Source organism: Suncus etruscus, chromosome 2, assembly GCF_024139225.1.
Source record: "Suncus etruscus isolate mSunEtr1 chromosome 2, mSunEtr1.pri.cur, whole genome shotgun sequence".
NCBI lineage: Eukaryota > Metazoa > Chordata > Mammalia > Eulipotyphla > Soricidae > Suncus > Suncus etruscus.
Window position 1 is genome coordinate 65,756,223 of NC_064849.1, and position 23,418 is coordinate 65,779,640.

At 52.7% G+C, this 23,418-nt stretch overlaps 1 protein-coding gene and 1 non-coding gene across 2 annotated transcripts; both read left to right on the forward strand.

The window, feature by feature from the left end:
* The first annotated feature begins 195 nt into the window (after positions 1–195).
* Positions 196–18,970, forward strand: MYH7 (myosin heavy chain 7). Its single transcript, XM_049768728.1, has 39 exons — positions 196–253; positions 736–944; positions 1,216–1,359; positions 1,632–1,788; positions 1,989–2,016; positions 2,744–2,852; positions 2,932–3,024; positions 3,137–3,200; positions 3,488–3,586; positions 3,811–3,914; positions 4,667–4,805; positions 4,895–5,013; positions 5,103–5,252; positions 5,430–5,600; positions 5,974–6,283; positions 6,521–6,588; positions 6,890–6,977; positions 8,188–8,305; positions 8,389–8,512; positions 8,697–8,833; positions 9,042–9,297; positions 9,921–10,163; positions 10,328–10,504; positions 10,772–10,917; positions 11,114–11,204; positions 11,870–12,259; positions 12,485–12,611; positions 12,818–12,936; positions 13,675–13,871; positions 14,376–14,559; positions 14,873–15,038; positions 15,140–15,264; positions 15,807–16,115; positions 16,344–16,547; positions 16,621–16,746; positions 16,918–17,193; positions 18,023–18,118; positions 18,219–18,353; positions 18,850–18,970. The coding sequence occupies exons 2-39, from the start codon at positions 744–746 to the stop codon at positions 18,865–18,867; spliced, it is 5,808 nt and encodes a 1,935-aa protein (XP_049624685.1). The 5' UTR covers positions 196–253; positions 736–743; the 3' UTR covers positions 18,868–18,970.
* LOC126003175 (U6 spliceosomal RNA) lies at positions 7,616–7,721 on the forward strand. Its single transcript, XR_007493711.1, has one exon. It is a non-coding gene; the product is annotated as a U6 spliceosomal RNA (small nuclear RNA).
* Positions 18,971–23,418: the final 4,448 nt, after the last annotated feature.

Genomic DNA, 23,418 nt, shown 5'->3' on the forward strand with positions numbered 1-23,418 from the left:
GAGGAAGATCAGGTTTTCATTTGGAGTTGACACCAAGAAGGGTTATAGCTCAGTGGGGGAGGAGATGAGGAAGAAAGTGCTTGGAAAGTAAGAGAGCCCAGGCTGTGCATCTGAAAAATCACTTCCACAGATCCTCTCAGCTGAGCCAGGGTATGTGCAAGCTGAGAGGTTGCCCTCAATCAGCCTTCCCCCTTCCAGGTACCCCGTCAACTTGAACTCTTTCTCCTAGAGACTTGCCTTTGAGAAGCCAAAGGTAGGGAATGCTGACCATGGGGTTGGGGGAGGGATCTGAAGAAGCCTGGTTATAGTGTCCACTCTGACTCTCTCTGTCCTAGGAGCACCTTACCTGAGAAGAGGTGAGGGAGAGGTTGGGCAAACAGCAGCTCTGGAGCCAAAGTGATAGCACAATCGTAGGGCATTTACCTTGCACGCTGCTGACCCAGGACAGACCGGGTTCTATCCCTGAGCCTTCCCAGAGTGATTTCTGAATGCAGAGCCAGTAAAAACTCCTGAGTGCCGCTGGGTGTGCCCCCCAAAAAAGAAAGAAACAGCAGCTCCAGGAGAGCCCCAAGTGGAACAACTTCACCCCCATAGATTTTCTGTTCCCAGGTTCCAGGACAAATTTGCAGAGCAGGGGACCTGCAGGCATGGTGCTAGGCTTTGGAGTTCCCACTGAAGGGGCTGAGACAAGGGTGGTGGTGCATGGGAGGCCGTCACCTCTATCTTCAACCCCAGGGGCAGCAATGGCAGATGCAGAGATGTCATCATTCGGGGCTGCAGCACCCTTTCTGCGCAAGTCGGAGAAGGAGCGGCTGGAAGCCCAGACCCGGCCATTTGACCTCAAGAAGGATGTCTTCGTGCCTGATGACAAAGAAGAGTTTGTCAAGGCCAAGATTGTGTCTCGGGAAGGCGGCAAAGTCACTGCTGAGACAGAGAATGGCAAGGTAGGAAGCAGGGCTGACACCTTGAATGTCTCCACAGCTGGGGATGACAAGGAAAGTGACCCCAGAGTCCATTCCAGCTGTAGCTAAGTCTTGTCCAAGCTTTCTCTCCAGAGAGTCAGGATTCCAGCCATCCAAAAGCCCTTCTCAGTCTTGTTATCCCATCCTTCTACGTTTCCTCCTCCCTGGATCACCACTGTTCTGTTAGCCTCTGCTCAGCTCCCAACTGAGTGTGAGAAAGAACATGCAGCAATGGGTGTCTGGGCTGTTGCAGACGGTGACCGTGAAGGAGGATCAGGTGCTACAGCAGAACCCACCCAAATTTGATAAGATTGAGGACATGGCCATGCTGACCTTCCTGCACGAGCCTGCCGTGCTTTTCAACCTCAAGGAGCGCTATGCCTCCTGGATGATCTATGTGAGTGCGTCCCAGGCACACCCTGACCTCAGCACCTTGTAATGTCCAGGTTCACATCAGCTTCCCCCAACAGCCCATGGGCTCCTTCCAGTTGCTATACTCTCAGCCTACTTCTTACTTCAGGTCCAACACGGGGCAGGGAAGCACAGATTTCTTGCATGCAGAGACCCTTCTTTCTCTCTTCCCTCTCCTGGGCCCTCTAATCCTGAAATCACTCTCCTTTCAACTTCCTTACCAGCAGTTCACTCTTCCTTTCTTAACCCCTACCCCAGACATACTCCGGCCTCTTCTGTGTCACCGTGAACCCCTATAAGTGGCTGCCTGTGTACAATGCCGAGGTGGTGGCTGCATATCGGGGCAAGAAGAGAAGCGAGGCCCCACCCCACATTTTCTCCATCTCAGACAATGCCTATCAGTACATGCTGACAGGTACACAGAAATGCAGGTTTTTTGGGGGGACAGAGGATTGGATGGGCACTGAAAAAACAAAGGTAACTCTCTTCTTTCTCCCAAGGGAGGTTTAAACTACTGGAACATGCCTGGAGGAAGGATGGGAGGTGGGGTGGGTTATGGAGCCCCACAAAACCATCCGTAGTGCTTCTGACTCCTGGTGTCTTTTGCTCCTGCAGACAGAGAAAACCAGTCCATCCTCATCACGTGAGTGTGGCCTCCCCGTGGCTATCCTGTACCTCCCTGTCCTCAACCTGCACAGACTAACATTCTTTCCCTTCTAATGCTTCTCTGTCTTCTCAGCCTTTTCCCTTCTTTTCTCCACCCTTCTTCTCTACCTCCACTCACTCAGAGGTTATTCAGGGCTTTGCACTCAGGAATCTTTCCCGGGACCATATGGGATGCCAGAGATCAAATTGGGTGGCAGCTTACAGGGCAAGCCCCCTCACTGCTATAATATTGCTCTAGCTTCTCTTTTGTTTATTTTTATTTTTGTTTTTTTGGTGACACTAGGCAGTGCCTAGAAGTCACTCCTGGCACTGCACTCAGGAATCACTTCTGGTAGGCTCAGGAGACCATATGGGAAGTTGGGAATCAAACCCAGGTTAACTGCATGCAAGGCAAATGCCCTACTTACTATATTACTGCTCTGGCCCCTACTCCATACATTCTTGACCAAATACCCAGGCCATTTTTCTCTGATTCACTGATCCAGACAAGACCCAGCCTCACCTGCCCTAGTCTTGAACATTTTTATTGTGTCCTGCGTGGTGGTGGCCCTGTTCTAGGCATGAAACCAACTATACTTGGGACAGGGCTGCCTCTACCCAACTTCAGACACTGGCTATGGATAGGAGCCCTAGAATCCCCTCCTTGACTTGTTGATCCTGGGGTGTTTGTCCACTGCTCCATGAGTTCTTGACTTTCTCGGCAGTGGAGAATCCGGGGCAGGGAAAACAGTCAACACCAAGAGGGTGATTCAGTACTTTGCTGTCATTGCTGCCATTGGGGACCGCAGCAAGAAGGACCAGAACCCAGGCAAGGTAGGCCTGCTAGCCTCTTAGGCCTGTGCAGAGGAAAGCCAGGGAGGCTTCTCACCTGCTTCCTTCCTCCCCTTCCAAGGGCACCCTGGAGGACCAGATCATCCAGGCCAATCCCGCTCTAGAGGCCTTTGGCAATGCCAAGACAGTGCGGAATGACAACTCATCCCGTTTCGTGAGTGAAGTGACCATGACCTTGAGGAGTTGGGTTGGTGAAAGGGTGGTGGAGGCATCAGATAGGAACCTTCACCTTATCTCACCACCATCACCCCTGTCTCTCTTTCCAGGGGAAATTCATTCGAATCCATTTTGGGGCCACTGGAAAGTTGGCATCTGCTGATATTGAGACCTGTGAGTGCCAGGAAGCTCTTGGGGCTCAGCCTGAGCAAAGCTGTGCTAAACCATGTCCATCTCCACCTCTCTCTATTTCCTCCTCACTCTTTGTCTTGCTCTCGGTTTCTGCCTCAGTCTCCATCCCTTTCTATCTCTATGATTTGTGTGTCTGTGGATGACTCTTTCTGTGTCTCTTCTCCTTCTCCCTCCACCTTTTACTTGTGACATCAACCATCTTTCCCTTTTATTTCCTTGTACTTAACTCCCACCCTCTTGCTTCTTGTTCTTCTCCCCACTGTTAATAGATCTCCTGGAGAAGTCCAGAGTTATTTTCCAGCTGAAGTCAGAGAGAGATTATCACATTTTCTACCAAATCCTGTCTAACAAAAAGCCAGAGTTATTAGGTAAGTCAGAGCCACTGGCTGCAACCATCTCCATGGCAACCTGGTCCCCTGAACTCCTGTCTGTCTTTTAATGGTCTGCTTGAGTGTTTGGCTATTGCATTCAGTACTCTTGGCTGGGAACCAGGTTGGACTTATCCTTTGTGGTATCTGCAGACAACTCCTGCCCCAGCGAGAGACAAGAACAGGGGACCCCAAGCCAATCCCTATGCTCCTCTTCTCCCTAGACATGCTGCTGATCACCAACAACCCCTATGATTATGCGTTCATCTCCCAAGGAGAGACCACAGTGGCTTCCATCGATGACTCTGAGGAGCTCCTGGCCACTGATGTAAGTGTGTTAGGACGCAGGACATTGAGAGTTGAGGGAACTGGCAGTGAGGGCCATTGGGTAAAGTAACTGGTTTTCAGTATCTCTTGTTTGATGTGGTCAGAATGTGCTTTAGAGCTAGGTTGTATTAGGTCCTGGGCATGATGAGAGAGCTGGCCTCAATTAATGTCCAACAGCAAGAGGGCTGAAGCCCAGCGGACCAAGAAACAGGCTAAGAAATGAGGCATCAGAGGGAAAGGAAATGAGTGGTGTGCAGAGATTTGGATCAGGGTTGACTATCAGGTAAAGAACAGGTGCAGGCACACATGGTAAACAGGAAACACGTGGCAGAGCCACACAGAATTAAAGAACAACTGAGCACAGAGGAGTGGTAGGGCCTGGCCCGGCCTTCCTCCACTCCTACGGGCAACTTCCAATTGTATTGGAGACTTCCCCTGCTTGTGGAAGTTCCAGAGCCACAAGATTCAGGAGATAAGCTATCTTTCCAACTGAAGAGGGGACAGGCCAGAGCTATAGTACAGCAGGGAGGGCAATTGCCTTGCACACGGCTGCCCTACATTTGTTCTCCAGCATCCCATATGATCCCCTGAGCACTGTTAGGAATAATTCCTGAGTATTGAGCCAGAAGTCACCTCTGAGCATCTCAGGGTGTGGCCCCAAAACAAACAAACAAACAAAAAGCCCAACGAAAAAGGATCTCATTGGGCTATCATATGTCCCTCCTTGGGGTCCCCCCATGTGGTCCTTCACAGAGCGCCTTTGATGTGCTGGGCTTCACTCCCGAGGAGAAGAGCTCCATCTACAAGCTGACGGGTGCCATCATGCATTTTGGGAACATGAAATTCAAGCAGAAACAGCGAGAGGAGCAGGCCGAGCCTGATGGCACCGAAGGTAAGATCTGGAGTAAGGACCCCACCCCAAAGGATGCATAGCAGAGGATGCAACTCTTTATAGCAATGTGACCCATCCTTTCCTTCCAGAGGCTGACAAGTCTGCCTACCTCATGGGGCTGAACTCGGCTGACCTGCTCAAGGGGCTGTGCCACCCCCGGGTGAAAGTGGGCAATGAGTATGTCACCAAAGGGCAGAATGTCCAACAGGTGCGTGATCTTCTGGGAAAGCCTGGGGCAGGGAGGCAGGCACGGTGTGGTTTGTCTTGGGACCCCTCCGCTCCTCTGACCCATCACAGGTGTCATATGCCATTGGCGCCCTGGCCAAGTCTGTGTATGAGAAGATGTTCAACTGGATGGTGACACGCATCAACGCCAGCCTGGAGACCAAGCAGCCGCGCCAGTACTTCATAGGGGTCCTGGACATCGCTGGCTTTGAGATCTTTGATGTGTGTGGGGCCAAGGGGAGGGGAGCATTTACTAACTGGGGTGTGGGAGACGCTGGCCAGGCAAATGGATGCAGAGATGGAGGGGTGCCCCTACACTTCAGGGAAAGTTCTCCCTCACTGTCCTGACCCCAGTTCCCACTGACCCTGCCTGTCTGACCCAGGCCCACCTTCCTCCAGTTCAACAGCTTCGAGCAGCTGTGCATCAACTTCACCAATGAGAAGCTGCAGCAGTTCTTCAATCACCACATGTTCGTGCTGGAGCAGGAAGAGTACAAGAAGGAGGGCATCGAGTGGGAGTTCATCGACTTTGGCATGGACCTGCAGGCCTGCATTGACCTCATCGAGAAGGTGCTGCCCCCATGCTCTGCCTGCACCCCCATACAGAAAGAGGGGTGGCCTTATGGGGGTAGATATGTTGACAAAGAGACTCCAAGTCCCAGTCTGCAAAGCCCTGTGCTGTCCTGAGAGAGGTGGGGTCCTGGGGCTAGAGTGTGGACAAGACCCTGGGACCAGCTGTCCACAGTGGCCCCAGGGTCACCCAGCCAAGGGGCCAAGCAGAAAGTATCAGAAAGTGCCTCCTTAATCCCCAGTATTCAGGGACCTGGGGGTAGAGTGGGGCATGAAAAGACTCACCACTGAGCACAGTCTCTGTGCCAGGTACCTTCCCAGGCAAAGGAGAGCCCATCCCCAACCCCACATGCTCACTGACACCCTCCCACAGCCCATGGGCATCATGTCCATCCTGGAGGAAGAGTGCATGTTCCCCAAGGCCTCTGACATGACCTTCAAGGCCAAGTTGTATGACAACCACCTGGGCAAGTCCAACAACTTCCAGAAGCCCCGCAATGTCAAGGGCAAGCAGGAAGCCCACTTCTCACTAGTACATTATGCTGGCACTGTGGACTACAACATCCTTGGATGGCTGCAAAAGAACAAAGACCCACTGAATGAGACAGTGGTGGGCTTGTACCAGAAGTCCTCCCTCAAGTTGCTCAGCAACCTGTTTGCCAATTATGCTGGAGCTGACGCACGTAAGTAGACACCCTACTTCTCAGATTGGTCAACCTCTTGTCCTCGCCATCTATGTGCCAGAGTATGCCCCCAATTTGGCTGACCCAGTGGGATAGAACTGAATGCAAAAGATGAGACTTTCATAGTGAATACCCTCACCTCTCCCTCCAAAAGATATAATAAAATTGAGTTCCTCTGCCCTGCCTCACTCCCCACCCACACCTACTCATGCTCCTATTCTTCCTCTCTCTGCACAGCTGCTGACAAGGGCAAAGGCAAAGCCAAGAAAGGCTCCTCCTTCCAGACAGTGTCAGCTGTGCACAGGGTGAGCACTCCCAACCCTTTTTCCTACCCTGCCTCATCCTTCCCTGTTTGCTTCTCTGCTCCTCTAGGCTTCTGGTCCTTTCTTCTCATTTCCATTCTATTCTTGTGCTGCCTCCTCCCTTACTTATCTCCCATCTCACCTCTGTCTTTCCTTCCTGCCTTCTCTCTGCTCTTCTCCACCAGGTCTTCCTGACATCTCTTTATTTGCACTCTGTCCTGCTCTTCTTTCCCCCTCCCTTTCATCACCCTTCCTGCCACCCTCTCGTTTTATTTAACTTTTCCCTCTGATTTTGGGGCCACAGGAAAACCTGAACAAGCTGATGACCAACTTGCGCTCAACACACCCCCACTTCGTGCGTTGCATCATCCCCAATGAGACAAAATCTCCAGGTGAGCACCAGAACTCAGCCTGACAAGTGGTGAAAGCTCCGTGCCCGGGGGATAAGGCCATCTAAGCCATCTCCTAATCACCATAGTAGTTCTCAAACCTCGCCTTCTCCTTTGTCTGCAGAGAATCTCAGAGACTGTCCTCTGGACATACTAATATTTGGAGTGTGCCACCCAGGGAAATAGGCAAGGCACATGGAGGACAGCCCTTCACCAGTCTTTACACATTCCCTATGAGATACAAAATTCTTATTCCTTTCTTGACTAACAAGGAGGAAGAGACTTGTGAATCTGGGTTCAAGGTCTGTCTCTACTTCCATCCACTTAGTGACCTTGGCCTAGCCCCAATGCACTTCAGTTATTGTCTAGAAGACGGGACACTGTGCACTGGTCACAGCCTATGACAAGGGCAGGATTCATCTACAATAAGCAATTTTGCTTATCCAAAACAATTTTGGCTGGTGGGCCTGGACACATGCTCCATGGGCGGGTGTTTTCCCTGCAGAAATGAGGTCATGAGTTCAATCTCAGTACCACCTTTTTATAAAGTATGACAGGATGACACTGCCACTAGGTCAGATCACTGGGTGATCTCTGCTACTAAAACAACAAAGGAAAGGAAAGGGCAAAAGTTTCAATTAGTGCTCGCTTCGGCAGCACATATACTAAAATTGGAACGATACAGAGAAGATTAGCATGGCCCCTGCGTGAGAATGACACGCAAATCGTGAAGCTTTCCATATTTTTGAAAAAAAAAAAAGTTTCAATTAAAATTTAAAAAGTTTGAGAGACCTGGAAGCTAGCTCAAAGGGTTGGAGCATATGCCTTGTAGAATGAAAGCCTGAGTTCCATCTCTGGCATCCCAAGGCTCTCTGAGCGCCACTGAATGTGACCCTTGCTGCAACAGAGGGCCTGAATAGTCCTGTATAAAATTGATAGTGTCACTTTGCTGTGTAGAACATTTCTACAAGTGGCCCTGACTACCCCCAGAACAGAACATCCGACCAAATTAAAGAGAGAGAGAGAAGTAGAGAGAGAGAGAGAGGGAGAGAGAGAGAGAGAGAGAGAGAGAGAGAGAGAGAGAGAGAGAGAGAGAGAGAGAGAGAGAATAAGCAAATAGAAGATTTTGATCACCTGGTTTGCTGAGGTTGCCAGCTAATATGTGCAGCAGCAAGATCAGAATCCAGAACTTTCGGCTCTTAATCCTACACAGGGGTGATGGACAATCCCCTGGTCATGCACCAGCTCCGCTGTAATGGTGTGCTGGAGGGAATCCGCATCTGCAGGAAGGGCTTCCCCAATCGCATCCTCTATGGGGACTTCCGCCAGCGGTGAGTCAGGTTGGACAGGGTTGAGTCAGAGAAGGGCCACGGGGGCTGAATCATGGATACTGAGGGACTTCTGGACACTGCAGGTACCGCATCCTGAACCCCGCCGCCATCCCCGAGGGCCAGTTCATTGACAGTAAGAAAGGAGCAGAGAAGCTGCTGGGCTCACTGGACATTGACCACAACCAGTACAAGTTTGGCCACACCAAGGTCAGAAGCAATAAACTAAACCCAGAAGACATCCCTATGCGTTCTAACCCTTCCCAGAGCTCCTATGTCCCCTTCTGTGATACTTTCAGCACTACTCCCCATTCCAAAGTAACTCCCCACTCCCAGCCCTCCTTTCCTATGTCACCCCTCACCTCCACTCAGGTCCACATGTACCCATCTGCAGGTGTTCTTCAAGGCGGGGCTACTAGGGCAGCTGGAGGAGATGCGAGACGAGAGGCTGAGCCGCATCATCACCCGAATCCAAGCTCAGTCCCGGGGTGTGCTCTCCAGAATGGAGTTCAAGAAGCTGCTAGAGCGCAGGTGAGAGCTCTGCAGAGGCCCTAAAGTTTAGAAGTAGCGGCTGAGGAAAGAGATCAATCAAGGGTCTTGGCTGCTTTGAACACAGAGGCATTGAGTCTGAGCACAGATGCATGGAAGAAAGGGGAGTTCCCAGGAAAGCAGGCCTGGAGCTGGTGGGGGGAGGACAGAAAACTGCTCTCTCACTACCCATCTCATTGCACTCCTACAGGGATGCCCTACTAGTCATCCAGTGGAATATCCGGGCCTTCATGGGGGTCAAGAACTGGCCCTGGATGAAACTCTACTTTAAGATCAAGCCACTGTTGAAGACTGCTGAGACAGAGAAGGAGATGGCCAACATGAAGGAGGAGTTTGGGCGCCTCAAGGAGGCACTGGAGAAATCCGAGGCTCGGCGCAAGGAACTAGAGGAGAAGATGGTGTCACTGCTGCAGGAGAAGAATGACCTACAGCTCCAAGTGCAAGCGGTGAGGCTCTGGGCTGCCCTTTGCACCCCTGGCTCAGTCTCCATCTCTCTATAACCTCACCCACGTCAGCCAATGCTTGTTGCAGGCAGAAAGGCCTGGCCTCTGCACTTCCAAAGGGGTCCTTCTGGAAAATAAAAAAGAGGGAGACGGTTTAGTGCAAGCTTTTCAGGTTGGAGCCACAAGTTTATCATTATGTGACCTTGGGTCCACCCTGCACTAGCTCTGAAAGACAATGTCATCAGACCCAGCTCACTAGGTCATCTAGATATTAAATTTTAACATTAGCACATATATTTTGCTTCGTTTAAAGGAGGAGTCCCACATCAGAATTCTGATTCCCTTCCTCTCTGCTCCCATCTCTTATTGTACCAATCACACAGCCATAAGAATCCTCTCTCCACACCATCTAAAGTTTTTCTTCCCTACAAAAATCCTGTACTTTCCTTAAGAGTGGAGTCAGAGATGACTCAAAGGCTGGAGCTCAGGGCTTTGCATACAGTAGGTCTGGGTTTAATTTCCTGCACCACTGGCCCCAAATACCACAGGAAATGACTCCCAAAAACTGAGCTCAGAGTAGCCCCTGAGCTATTCTGAACATTCTCATTTCTATGCCCTACCTTCAGGAACAGGACAACCTGGCTGACGCAGAGGAGCGCTGTGACCAGCTGATCAAGAACAAGATCCAGCTGGAGGCCAAGGTGAAGGAGATGACAGAGAGGATGGAGGATGAGGAGGAGATGAATGCTGAGCTCACTGCCAAGAAGCGTAAGCTGGAAGACGAGTGTTCAGAGCTCAAAAGGGACATTGATGACCTTGAGCTAACACTGGCCAAGGTGGAGAAAGAGAAGCATGCAACAGAGAATAAGGTGAGGTGTCTACCCATGGGCTTCCAGGGCCCCCTGACAACATAGACCTTAGCCCTTGCCATACCACTCTGGTATCTGAGAGCAGCATGGCCTATGACCATGGTCCCCAGGGTCTCTGGGCTGGTGCCCTCTGACCCTAAAGGGGGCTGGTGCTTGGGCAACAGGTGAAGAACCTGACAGAGGAGATGGCTGGGCTGGATGAGATCATCGCCAAACTGACCAAAGAGAAGAAAGCGCTGCAAGAGGCCCACCAGCAGGCTCTGGATGACCTCCAGGCTGAAGAGGACAAGGTCAACACACTGACCAAATCCAAGGTCAAGCTGGAGCAGCAGGTCGATGATGTGAGTGGTCAGCTCTGTATATGCCCCCCCTCATGTGTGCATCCACCACCACCTGGGGCTTCCTGAGTCCTAGAATGGTCTTCTGAGACCCCCGAGCCTTTTGCCTTCCTTCTGGGCCTCCAGGGCTGGGGACTGAGCCCTTGGCATTGGCAGGAACATCTCTGTAGGGATGGCTTCTAGTCCCTCCAAGCATTGAGTTCAAGGGAGCAGGAGGGCGTACCCCATGACCTGAGGTTTTCTGCACTAACCCTACCCCCCTTCCCCCAGCTGGAGGGCTCCCTGGAGCAGGAGAAAAAGGTGAGGATGGACCTGGAGAGAGCCAAGAGGAAGCTGGAGGGTGACCTGAAGCTGACTCAGGAGAGCATCATGGACTTGGAGAATGACAAGCAGCAGCTGGAAGAAAAGCTCAAGAAGTAAGTGCCTGCAAGGGACAGGAGGGAATGGCAGCAAGGTTAACTTTAGGACCAGGTTGGTTCACAGTGCTGAGCACCCTGGGAGGAGTCAGTCATAGCCCTTCTACCTTCAACCTCTGGTGGATAGTTGGGGTACCAGAGAAAAAAATGAGCCAAGGACCAAAGAGCACCCATTCCCCTCTCTTCTTCTCCCCAGGAAAGAGTTCGACATTAATCAGCAGAACAGTAAGATTGAAGACGAGCAGGCACTGGCTCTCCAGCTGCAGAAGAAGTTGAAAGAAAATCAGGTGACGTTCTATCTGGTCCAAAGAGGGAAACATGGCAGGCTGAGGAGGCAGAGAGTCTGCTTCTGATTCTAGAACCATGTAGAACTCCAGGCAGCCCAAAGACACCCAGGCCCCAGCCCTAACAGAGGTACATGGGAACCCTGAGCTGCCTCATCCTCCAGTACCACATAAAGTCCCCTGAGCCCCACCAGGAGTAAGCCTTGAAGGTGGACTGCTCACCACTGGGTGTGGCCCAAACCTAAAATTAATTGAAAGAAAGGAACAAACACTCACTTCCCTGCCTTATGGTTACCAGAGCAGCATCTATTGACTCAGGGCACCTTTAGAGATTTGGAACCTCACAGATTTCTCAGAAATTCTCTGTGAAAACACTCAGGCTCAGGGGTCAGGGCCACAGTTGCTTAGACTGAGTCTGGAATGTGGTTCAGGTACATTCAAGCTGCGGCTGAGTCCAAACCCTGTTTATGTTCTGTGCATTCTAGATCTAAATGCTGGTAGCAAGCTCCCCTTCCCATTTCCTGACCCGAGAAAAGACACCCAGACAGGGCCCAGCTGATTCTTTTCTGGACCTGCAAACTTGCCCCAGTCTTCCAGAGTGTAGGGCAGGGCTGTGAGATGAGGTGCCCAGCTGTGGGTCTGAGCCCTACCCTGGTGTCTGGGTGCAGGCACGCATCGAGGAGCTGGAGGAGGAGCTGGAGGCCGAGCGCACAGCCAGGGCCAAGGTGGAGAAGCTGCGCTCTGACCTGTCCCGAGAGCTGGAGGAGATCAGCGAGCGGCTGGAAGAGGCCGGCGGGGCCACGTCGGCGCAGATCGAGATGAACAAGAAGCGTGAGGCCGAGTTCCAGAAGATGAGGCGCGACCTGGAGGAGGCCACGCTGCAGCACGAGGCCACGACGGCGGCCCTGCGCAAGAAGCACGCCGACAGCGTGGCTGAGCTGGGCGAGCAGATCGACAACCTGCAGCGAGTTAAGCAGAAGCTGGAGAAGGAGAAGAGCGAGTTCAAGCTGGAGCTGGACGACGTTACCTCCAACATGGAGCAGATTATCAAGGCCAAGGTTCCCCCACATATATACCCACCTACCTTACTCACACCTCCTGCAATTTCTCACCTCCCTTCCTGTCCAGTCTCCTCCCTCCTTGGTAGGCTTGTTTTCCTACAACCCTTCATTTACCTGCTTCTCCTAGCCTCTCCTGCCTTCCTGCTTCCTTCCTCTTTCACTATACTTCTTGCACCTCTTTCTCTGCCCCTACCTCTATCGTGACTCTCCTTCCTGTCTCAGGCTAACATAGAGAAGATGTGTCGCACCCTGGAAGATCAAATGAATGAGCATAGAACCAAGGCAGAGGAAACACAGCGTTCGGTCAATGACCTCACCACCCAGAGGGCAAAACTGCAAACTGAGAATGGTGAGCCTAAGCTGGACTCCAAGCGCCCAATCCCAGTATCCAACTTCCTGAGTGATGGCAGCCTTGGACAGACACACATATGATCTGATATGCACACAGAGGCACTCCACGCATGTACACACACAGCTGTAGATAGGGTGATATTTAGTGTTGGGGTAGGATAGAGAGTTGGGACTCACTTCTAAGGCTCAAGTGTGACTTTCTAGGTGAGCTGTCCCGGCAACTGGATGAAAAAGAAGCGCTGATCTCACAGCTGACCCGAGGCAAGCTTACCTATACCCAGCAAATGGAGGACCTCAAGAGGCAACTGGAGGAGGAGGTGAAGGTGAGGCCAAGATGTGGCCCTCATAAGGAATGTCCATGCTGGCTTTGAATGCCCTTCATTTCCTTTCCCAAGGAAGAATTTGCTTCTTGGTCATTATTCCCCAAATACCACAAGGCAGAACAATGCACAGACAACCACAAATATGCTACTTCATTAGGGAGGGAATTCAGGTGCCTGGATTGAAGGAGATCAGTGTGAGAGAGGAAATAAACTAGGAAAGTATGATGATGCCTTTTCTAGAATGTAGGAATCATGCAAGTGGACTTAGGGATGAACCAGGAGTAGGCTCAGAGGGCTGGAACACATAAATGTCTAATATGCTGGAGTTGTCAGTTGGATCCGGCATCACAAATTCCTGGAGTACCACAGTTTGTGCCCTGCCCCATAGATAAAAGCCTAGAGTTTAAATCCCAACAGATCACTAAGAGTTTGGTGACCTTAGGCAGATCATCTAACCTCTCAACCATATGATAACCATATGTTTATCCTCACCATAAGCTGGGTAATGATGAAGAAGGTGCAATTGAAGGGCTGAACATGGGGGTAGGGGCAGAGGAAACGACAAGCATCTTGCAAATAGCACAGAGACCCATGGGTGTTCCTGGTCTCTAAGCAATTCAGGGTCTGCTGAAAGTTGGGGTAGGTGAGCCACAGGAGGCTGAAATGGGGTGTAGAGACAGGCAAGGGCCAGGTGGCATGCTAGAAAAGACTGAGTCTACTCCACCCACACCTTGGCAGGCCAAAAATGCCCTGGCACACGCGGTGCAGTCGGCCCGCCATGACTGCGACCTGCTGCGTGAGCAGTACGAGGAGGAGACAGAGGCCAAGGCAGAGCTGCAGCGCGTCCTGTCCAAGGCCAACTCGGAGGTGGCCCAGTGGAGGACCAAGTACGAGACAGACGCCATCCAGAGGACAGAGGAGCTGGAGGAAGCCAAGTGAGTCAGCTGCTACCTACCTCTTTTGTTTGGGGTCCTCTCCCAACTGCAGCATCAGTGCCAGCCTTAATGGGTCCACCAGGATGTGGCGTATCAGGTTTTGACAGCAAGGAGGCCCCTGCCCCAGATAACCTCGTCTTCCCTCAGAGAAGCTTTTTGCTCGCATTATGTTTCTCATCCGAATATAAGACGAACAAAAGGTTTGTCTGAGGGCAGAGTGCTCCCGCCTGGGGCAGAGTGCTATGTCAGGAAGGAAGGCTGCTGTGGCCCTTATGTGCTTCGCGTTGGCCTCTTGGAGGACACCTGGGTGGACAAGGACCTCCAGCCTCAGACACACCTCGGTCCTTGTACCCTCTGCCTACCTGATGTTACCGGGCTTTCTATAACCATATTTCTGGGCTTTTAAGCCACGTTTTCCAGAAGATTTCTGTGTTTTCTTTATTTCTAAATCCACATCCCCTTTCCTCCGCACCTTCACCTCCTAATCCCAACGTCGTGGGGCAGGAAGAAGCTGGCCCAGAGACTGCAGGACGCCGAGGAGGCGGTGGAGGCCGTCAACGCCAAGTGCTCCTCGCTGGAGAAGACCAAGCACCGGCTGCAGAATGAGATCGAGGACCTCATGGTGGACGTCGAGCGCTCCAACGCCGCTGCTGCAGCCCTGGACAAGAAGCAGAGGAATTTCGACAAGGTGGGGGGCCGGGCAGGGCGTGGCCAAGTCTGGGGGCGTGGTCAGAGACAAAACTGTGTGGCCAAGGGCCAGAGGGCGTGGTCAGATGTAAAGAGTGGGCGTGGTCAAGGGTCAGAGGGCATGGTGAGAGATGCCATAGGCCATGGCCACCTCTGTGGGCGTGGCCTTCTTGGAGTGGGCGTGGTCGGGGCGGGGCTTGTCTGGGCCTCCAGCAGCCAGGCCCCAGCAGAGAAAGGCCCCAGGAGGCAAGGCCAGGGCAGAGGGCCCCCTCCAGGCGGCAGCCCCTTGAACCTGGGCCACCCCCCTACCCCAGATCCTGGCTGAGTGGAAGCAGAAGTACGAGGAGTCGCAGTCGGAGCTCGAGTCCTCGCAGAAGGAGGCCCGCTCGCTCAGCACCGAGCTCTTCAAGCTCAAGAATGCCTACGAGGAGTCGCTGGAGCACCTGGAGACCTACAAGCGCGAGAACAAGAACCTCCAGGGTGCGCGGCCTGCAGGGAGGCTGGGAGGGGCGCTCGGGGGCGCTCGGGGGTGCTGGGACGGCGCTCGGAGAGGCTGTGAGCTCCGACCCTGTGACCCACAGAGGAGATCTCCGACCTGACGGAGCAGCTGGGCGAGGGAGGCAAGAATGTGCATGAGCTGGAGAAGGTCCGCAAGCAGCTGGAGGTGGAGAAGATGGAGCTGCAGTCGGCGCTGGAGGAGGCCGAGGTGGGCTGGGAGAGAGAGCGGCTGTGCAAGTATGGGGTTTGCAGAAGGTTCTAGGTCGCATCCCAGTTCTCATCTGCCTTTCGTCTTTTTGTTTTCACTGCTTCACCCTCCATGCCCAGAATAGTGACTTACCTATAGTAGGCACCAGAAAACATTTGTGGGAGGACAGAGGGAAAGGGGTCACTCATTTCCCCTTATATAACGTTTTACACTGCAGATTGAGTGTAATCCGAAGGTTCCTGCAGGTTCCACCTCAGCCTTCCCAGGAGGGCTTTCTTACAATTTGTGCCTGATTGCCTGTTTCCTTGGCAACACCTTTCTCCCCGTTTTTTCTCTTTGTCTTCATGGCATGTTTGCCTCTGTGAAGATCTACACCACCTTTCCTTAGTCTTTTCAATAGTCCTTCCTTCTTCCTTCTGCTGTTCCTTTGCCTAAACCACTGACTGCTCCTGAATTTACTCTGCACCATGATTTATGGACAGTGCTCTGCACTCTGACCATGCACCCTTGATCTTCACCCTTGACCCCTCACCTTTTTTCAGGCTTCCTTGGAGCATGAGGAGGGCAAGATCCTGCGGGCCCAGCTGGAGTTCAATCAGATCAAGGCCGAGATTGAGAGGAAGCTGGCAGAGAAGGACGAGGAGATGGAGCAAGCCAAACGCAACCACTTGCGCATGGTGGACTCGCTGCAGACCTCCCTGGACTCAGAGACACGCAGCCGCAATGAGGCCCTGCGGGTGAAGAAGAAGATGGAGGGCGATCTCAATGAGATGGAGATCCAGCTCAGCCATGCCAACCGCATGGCTGCCGAGGCTCAGAAGCAAGTCAAGGGCCTCCAGGGCTTGCTGAAGGTAAGAGGAGACTCTAAGATGCAGGAAGTCTCCTCACCCAGAGAATTGGCAGCCTCCTTGTGGGGTGCTATATCTCATCACCAGTCCACACCTCCCCTGCCCCAGCTGTAGCAGAAATGCCCACATGCTCTTTTATACCACAGCCATGAGAACACCCCCTACCCCTCATAGCCTTCTGCTGGGCCGCATGTCCGGCTCTCCTCTCACGTCCATGCTCCCAATCCCCAGGACACACAGGTTCAGCTAGACGACGCGGTCCATGCCAATGATGATCTGAAGGAGAACAGCGCCATCGTGGACCGTCGCAACACTCTGCTACAAGCTGAGCTGGAGGAGTTGCGTGCTATGGTGGAGCAGACAGAGCGCTCAAGGAAGCTGGCCGAGCAGGAACTGATTGAGACCAGCGAGCGGGTGCAGCTGCTGCACTCACAGGTAGGAATCTAATACATGCCCCTAAAGGGAAGAGAAAGGAGGATACTCATGTCCTGTCTATCCCAACTGTCAGAACACCAGCCTCATCAACCAGAAGAAGAAGATGGAGTCAGATGTGAGTCAGCTGCATTCAGAAGTGGAAGAAGCAGTACAGGAGTGCAGGAACGCTGAGGAGAAGGCCAAGAAAGCTATCACAGACGTGAGTGGGCACCAATGCTTCTTGCATCCCCTAAAGATATAGCCTTGGCTCTGAATTGACTCTGCAGTGGCATGGGTCCGAGGGCCTCATGGAGCAAAATGCAGGGATGGAAAGGGTGACCCTCAGAAAGAGGCCTGGCCTGTGTTCTTCACCCCCATCTCATGTGCCCAGGCTGCCATGATGGCAGAGGAGCTGAAGAAGGAGCAGGACACCAGTGCGCACCTGGAGCGCATGAAGAAGAACATGGAGCAGACCATTAAGGACCTGCAGCACCGACTGGATGAGGCTGAGCAGATCGCCCTCAAGGGAGGCAAGAAGCAAGTGCAGAAACTGGAAGCCCGAGTGCGAGAGCTGGAGAATGAGTTGGAGACTGAGCAGAAGCGCAATGTGGAGTCTGTCAAGGGCATGAGGAAGAGTGAGCGTCGCATCAAGGAGCTCACCTACCAGGTGTGCTGGGGCAGATGTTGGGGACTGAGCTTCTGCCCCATGGTGTGAGAACTATCCAAAGAAATAAGTATTTTAGTCACTTCAGAAAGAGAGTAGAATGTGGTTTCTTGCTGGCCCCATTTCTTCTGACCAACCCTGTTCTACCTTGAATGCTCCTGGCCTCAGAGATCAATTTCTAAAGCTTCCTGATCTGGGAGCTGTACTGTCCCATAATGACACAGTCAGATCCCAAACACAACTCCAGGTGACACAAATGAGTGAAAATCAGAGACATGTAGCTCAATATAGGTTTGCCAGCACTGTCATTTAAATCACCTCAGTTACTCAGAGCTTCTTGGTTATTTGAGACTTTCATTTCTAGAATGTTTTCTAGAATCAGACCCAATTAGATTTTTGTTTCTCTTGGGTCCAGAAAGCCCCTGTCTCTCTAAGCATACTATCTATAGTCTTAAACTGAGTGTCTGTCATCATTTTCCCACAGCCAGGCAATGTCATCAGAATCAGGACCAGCATGTGCTAGAATAAGGGTGTTTGTTCTATTGGTTCCCTGATGGCTTGCTGCCTGGAACTGCAGTTTTGTGCACAATTTTGTGCACAGTTTCAGGGATCTCATTTGCTCTTCAGACTCTTTCCTGGTTCTGATAATGAAAAATAGCCATCCTTTTTGGGTAAGAAATTATAAGGCACTCAAAGGCTTAGAAAGTAGAATTGGGGCAGAATCTAACCTAGGGTAAAGACTACAAATGGGGGTAGTGTGCCTCTGAGGGCTGTGACCCTCACTCCTGACTGTCCCCCACTCCCACCCTCACTTCTGACACCCTGACCACAGACTGAGGAGGATAGGAAGAACCTGCTGCGGCTACAGGACCTGGTGGACAAGCTGCAACTGAAGGTCAAGGCGTACAAGAGACAGGCTGAGGAGGCGGTGAGTGACCTGCAGAACCTAGCCTCAAAGGACGCAGGGGAGTCTGTCCTCCAGACCTGAAGTCGAGAACCACAGTGCCTCTCCCCCCAAAACCCCACAGGAGGAACAGGCCAACACCAATTTGTCCAAGTTCCGCAAAGTGCAGCATGAGCTGGATGAGGCGGAGGAGCGGGCAGACATCGCTGAGTCACAGGTCAACAAGCTTCGGGCCAAGAGCCGCGACATTGGCACCAAAGTAGGGTTTAGCTCTCCCATAGAACTACCTCTCCATATCAGTGCCCCCCCAACAGAGCCCCTCCCCACCAGTGTCTTCACACACACACACACACACACACACACCACACACAAATGAGCCACAGTGGAGATAATTCATTCCTGCCCTCTTCACAGCAATTTGGGGACGTCCTATGCTAGAGTGGCCCAAGATCATAGAGGACCTTAATTTATGGACATGTGTCTCCCCATGTGTCTTATTTGCCCCCACTTCTCTGTCATCTGGTCTTGCTTCAAACTTGCAACCAGACCTAACAAGAATGTCCTGTAAGACATCCTGGTGGCCCTAGCTACATCCTTTCTACCAAACCCAGTGCTACCCTCTCTAGCACTTAACCTCACTCCCAAGAATTTTCCATTTACCCCCTTAGGCACATCTCTACCCACCTCTTTTTCTGTGTGTGTGTCCTGCCCAGCATTTACCTTGCAGAGCTCACCTGTTTTTTTCCTTCCCAAAGGGTTTGAACGAGGAGTAACCTGGCCATTCCTCTTGCTGTGCCTGCTCAGCTTCAGGCCCTAGAGCCGACTACACACCCCTTTGGAGGAAGCAGAATAAAGTGATTTTCCTTGAAACTAAAACTCTGTCTCCAGACTCTTCTTCATTGTTTGTCCTTGGGCCCTGGGAATGTGTGTGGAACACAGGACAGGGGGTGCATTTCAAAAGACAGAGCTTATTTAATTAAAATTAATTAATTAAGTATTTCATCTATTAATATCAAAAAATAGAAAATAAACTAAAAAGGCAGAGCTGAGATTCTCCCTGGGCACTATGAACCCCTTTCTTCTTTCCCTCCTCCCAGCCTCCCCTGAAATCCCCTGAGTTATGGGGATCCAGGAAGCTCTTAAGTCCCACCGAGTGTCTGTGAGCTTCTCTGCTGTGGACCTACACCTAAGCTTGGACCCCTCAGGAACAGAAGGTTGAGGGTTAGAGGATAAGGAAGCAGACCAGTGCCCTTTCTGACCCTCTAAACAGTGATCCAGCTGGAGAGTTGGGCAGACAGGTGCTTGGAGGCACTCTTGGTTCTGCTCTCAGCAGTTACTCCTGGTAGGCTCAGGGTTTTGGAATTTGAACTTGGGTTGGCCCCTACCCACTGTACTATCACTCCAGCCCCTAGACACACTGCTTTTCCAGCCTTAGCACTACTCCCTCCTGAGTCACCCCTTTATTTGAACCCTACTTCCACTCCTCTTGGGGCCCTAGGGCTGGCCTTCCTCTCTTCCCTCTCATAAACTTTATTTCCAGACACACCTGGTCTGGGCTTGCTGGACAAGCATGACACCCATCCCCAGGTGGGTGTGTCATTGAGAACCAGGCAAATCACACGTAAGCAGAACTGGACAGGGGTTAGGGATAGATTTCTGGAGGGCCTGGTAGAAAGGAAGGAAGGAAGTAAAGAAGGAAGGAAGGAAGGAAGGAAGGAAGGGAGGGAGGGAGGGAGGGAGGGAGGGAGGGAGGAAGGAAGGAAGGAAGGAAGGAAGGAAGGAAGGAAGGAAGGAAGGAAGGAAGGAAGGGAGGGAGGGAGGGAGGGAGGGAGGGAGGGAGGGAGGGATGGAGAGAGGGAGGGAGGGAGGGAGGGAGGGAGGGACTTCTGGAGGGCCTGGTAGGAAGGAAGGAAGCAGGAAGGAAGGAAGAAAGGAAGCAGGAAGGAAGGAAGGAAGGAAGGAAGGAAGGAAGGAAGGAAGGAAGGAAGGAAGGAAGGAAGGAAGGAAGGATCCCCAGTCACTGACCCCCCCCCCCCATCCCAGAAGTGCTTAGGAAAGGTTGGGTTGTGGGGCCGCAATGAAACCTCCCCTCTGATCGGCCTCCTTCTGGGAGCTGCAGAAGCCTTGGTTTCTGCCTGAACAGTATCTCAGCAGCCCCTCTGAGCCCCACATACAGCAAGGTAGGAGGGGAATCAGTGTTAGACAATAGGGGTGGGTAGAAAGAAAAGAGGGAAAAGAAAAACCTGAGAAGGGACCCTGAAGAAAGAGCAAGTTGGGGGAAATAGGATGGCATCGGGGACAGAGTACTGTTCAATCAACATGAAGGAAGATTTAGGAAATGAACACACAATACACCGTCTTTTCTCCCATCCCCATTCTCTGGCCCTAGGGCTCCTCTCCCAGGGACTTCCTGAGGATGTGTGAAGAGGCACGTGCAGGGACACCCAGACTGCAGAGAGAGGAAGCTCTAGATGCTGAGAGATTGTAGCTGAGCAACTATGCGAGAGGAAGTAAGGAGTGAACACGAGTTAAGATGCAAGGGGAGCAAGGGAAATGTGCTAGGCCCCTCCACTCACTTGTAGACAGGAAAACCAGGAACCCCAGTGAGAAACAGGGGCCAGAGGAGCAGGCAGGATTCTGGAGTAAAAATCACAGGTGGAGAGAGAGCAGCAGAGCCAGCAGAAACCTAGAGGAGCCTTTCAGACCCCAAAATGGGCACAGACATGGTGCCAGGGAGTGTCAGAGGCCATCTCCAACCTTGAGACTGGAACCAGGTGAAGGAAAGGGTGGCTAGACACAGATGGAGGAATGAGGTCCAGGCAGAGGAGAGGCGATCTAATGCTGATGAGGAGAGCCCAGTTTCCCAGTGCTCTTACCTGTGTTCTCACCTGTAGCAGGAATCTCCACTGTGCCCAGCCTTCCAGACCTGCAGAGAATGAGGAGCTGTCTCAATGGCAGCTGCACATGATAGAGAGTGGAGAGTCAGGGCTGGATGCAAGTGTTGGGAGAGAGTGGGGCCGAGAAAAGGAGAGGAGGGCAAATCAGGGCACATGGGGCAGAGCCCTGAAAGCATGTGAGCTGTTTCCCTCCTCCTGCCCTAGGAGACAGCCCCTAGCCACTCAGAACTCAGGGTGCCCTGAGGACAAAGCCGAGTCCTGACCCAGCTGGTGTCCTCAGCCCCTTATCTTGTCCCCAGAGCTATGGGACCAAGAGGTGACGCACTCAGCCATGGGCGGGTGTCATTGTGCTTAACTGGGTCTTGAGTGGCCTGGAGTGGGCACAGACAGGTGGCCTGTGTCCTGGGTCACACTTTGGCCTGTGCCGAAGTGGGGTGATGAGGTATGGGGTGACTTGGGTTCCTCCAAGTGCTCTGCATAAGACTATCAGTGCTTGGAGGGAGTTGCACAAGTGAGGGGGGAGCCTCAGGGGCGATGTCAGATCAAAAACTGTCCTCCAGCAGATATGACCTCTGACCTCTTGGGGTCAGAGCAGATATGACCTCCTCTGACCTTATGCCACCTCTCCACTCCACAGGAGCTATATTGAGAGGTTACTAGAGATGGGGGGCAGGGGGACTAGAAGAGGACTCCTGGACTTGAGGGGGAAGGGGAGAGCCAGGGCAGGGATGTCTGACTTTGTCTCCTGGACATCATGTCCACTGAGTCATAACAGGCACAGCATGTGGAAGGCCTAATGTGATGACCTCAGAGGTGGCATACTGCAAGGGTGAGGGGGGCAATTAGGGCCCATGGCACATAGGGGCACCCATAAGCAAGAAGGGCATGTGAGGCTGGGAAGATGGCAAGGTCCCACAGTAGTACCTGGATATGGGGAGCAGATGGCAGCACCCTCTCCTCCCCCCAGAATCCAGACCCAGCTAGTGTAAATCCCCGGGCCTGCCTGGCACCCCAGCCAGTCTCAGCTGCACCTGCACCCTTTGGCAGCCCAGCAGACGGAAGGGAGTCGCCCCCCTCCCTCCTCCCTTTAGGCACCAGGATTAGCACCTTCTGCCTCTCCCCACCCCCACCTTCCAACACCAGGAGAACCAAAGGGCAGTGGGACAGCAAGGTGGGGGTGCACAGCAAGTAGGGACGCAACTGTACATGTCCATGTGGCAAGTCTTTGTGTGAGATGTCAGCATGGCAACTCTGCATGTGTGCCACTAAGCATGGCCTAGGCACATGCTGGTTAGTGGAGGTGGGTCTGCGGGGCATTGTTGGGGAGTCCCCTTCCACTGTGAGGTTGGTCATTATATCAGGAGCATCGGGGCTATAGTCTCCAGGCAGTTCCCTATCTTAGCACAGCCTCCAGGAAGGCACCTGCCTAGAGCTGGGGGAGCAGAAGAAAAGTGGGCACTTTTCAGGGATGGCACCCAGACTCTGTCTTCAGGGGAAGGGTAGCTGAGTCACCTTTAGGCAGAGATTCTCTCTGTGGGCCTCCCGGCTGCAGCTCCCATCCCAGCCCAGTGTGGGAACAAAGTGGTGCAGAAAAGTGGGGTGCCATGAGGTAGGAGATCATTTGGTCTTCAGGAGAAAGTGACCCTCACCCAAAGGGTGCAGGTCAACCTCCAGTTTAAAATTACCTAAGGTGAAGGCCTTGCAGGAAGGCAGGCATGGGAGGTGGTATGAGAAGGTCCTGTCTCCTACTATCTGCCCATTGGCCCTAAGGGGGCAGGAATGTGCCCAAGGACTAAAAAAAGGCCCTGGAGCCAGAGGGACTGGGGCACGGACCTTTCATGGGCAAATCTGGAGGCTGTGCTGTCCTCCTGTCACCTCGGAGCCAAAAGATCATGGGGGAGGAGCTGGCGGAGAGGTGGGAGGAAGGACTCTGGGTTCGGGCGAGGTGGGGGGGCAGGGACAGCCACATATAAAGGACTGGGACTCCTGCACATACAGATAGTCCTCGGAACAGGTAAGAGGGGGTGCCCAGCCAGCAGAGCCCCACTTCAAGAACTCTGCCTTCCCAAAGAAAGGGGTACAAGTTGGCCAGAACCCAAGGGTCTGAGAGCCCTTCTCTGCACCCCCCCCAAAACCCCTGAGACTGAGGGGAGGTTTTGAAGGGGCTTTGAGGAAGTTTTGAGGGGGGACAGGAACCTCTTCTCTCCACTGACTGCAGAGTCTCCTCTTCTCTGCCCGGTCATCTCTGCCTTCTGCACCTCCCAGACTGTCCCCATCGTTCTCTCTTCCCTCGGTCTGAGGGACCACCAATGCTTGTCTAGCTGCCTCTCACAGTGCCCTTCCTTTCTGCTGTTGTTTCTTGTTTCTTTCTAATCTTGCTTTGTCCACTCTAATGCTGTGCCCTTTCTCTCCGCCTTTTCTCTCTCT

Excerpts from the sequence above, each read along its gene's own strand:
- MYH7 (XM_049768728.1), top strand. The coding sequence starts at position 744 with ATGGCAGATGCAGAGATGTCATCATTCGGGGCTGCAGCACCCTTTCTG. Across the intron at positions 945-1,215 it reads CTGAGACAGAGAATGGCAAG|ACGGTGACCGTGAAGGAGGA; the intron begins GTAGGAAGCAGG and ends GGGCTGTTGCAG. Across the intron at positions 6,978-8,187 it reads CAATGAGACAAAATCTCCAG|GGGTGATGGACAATCCCCTG; the intron begins GTGAGCACCAGA and ends AATCCTACACAG.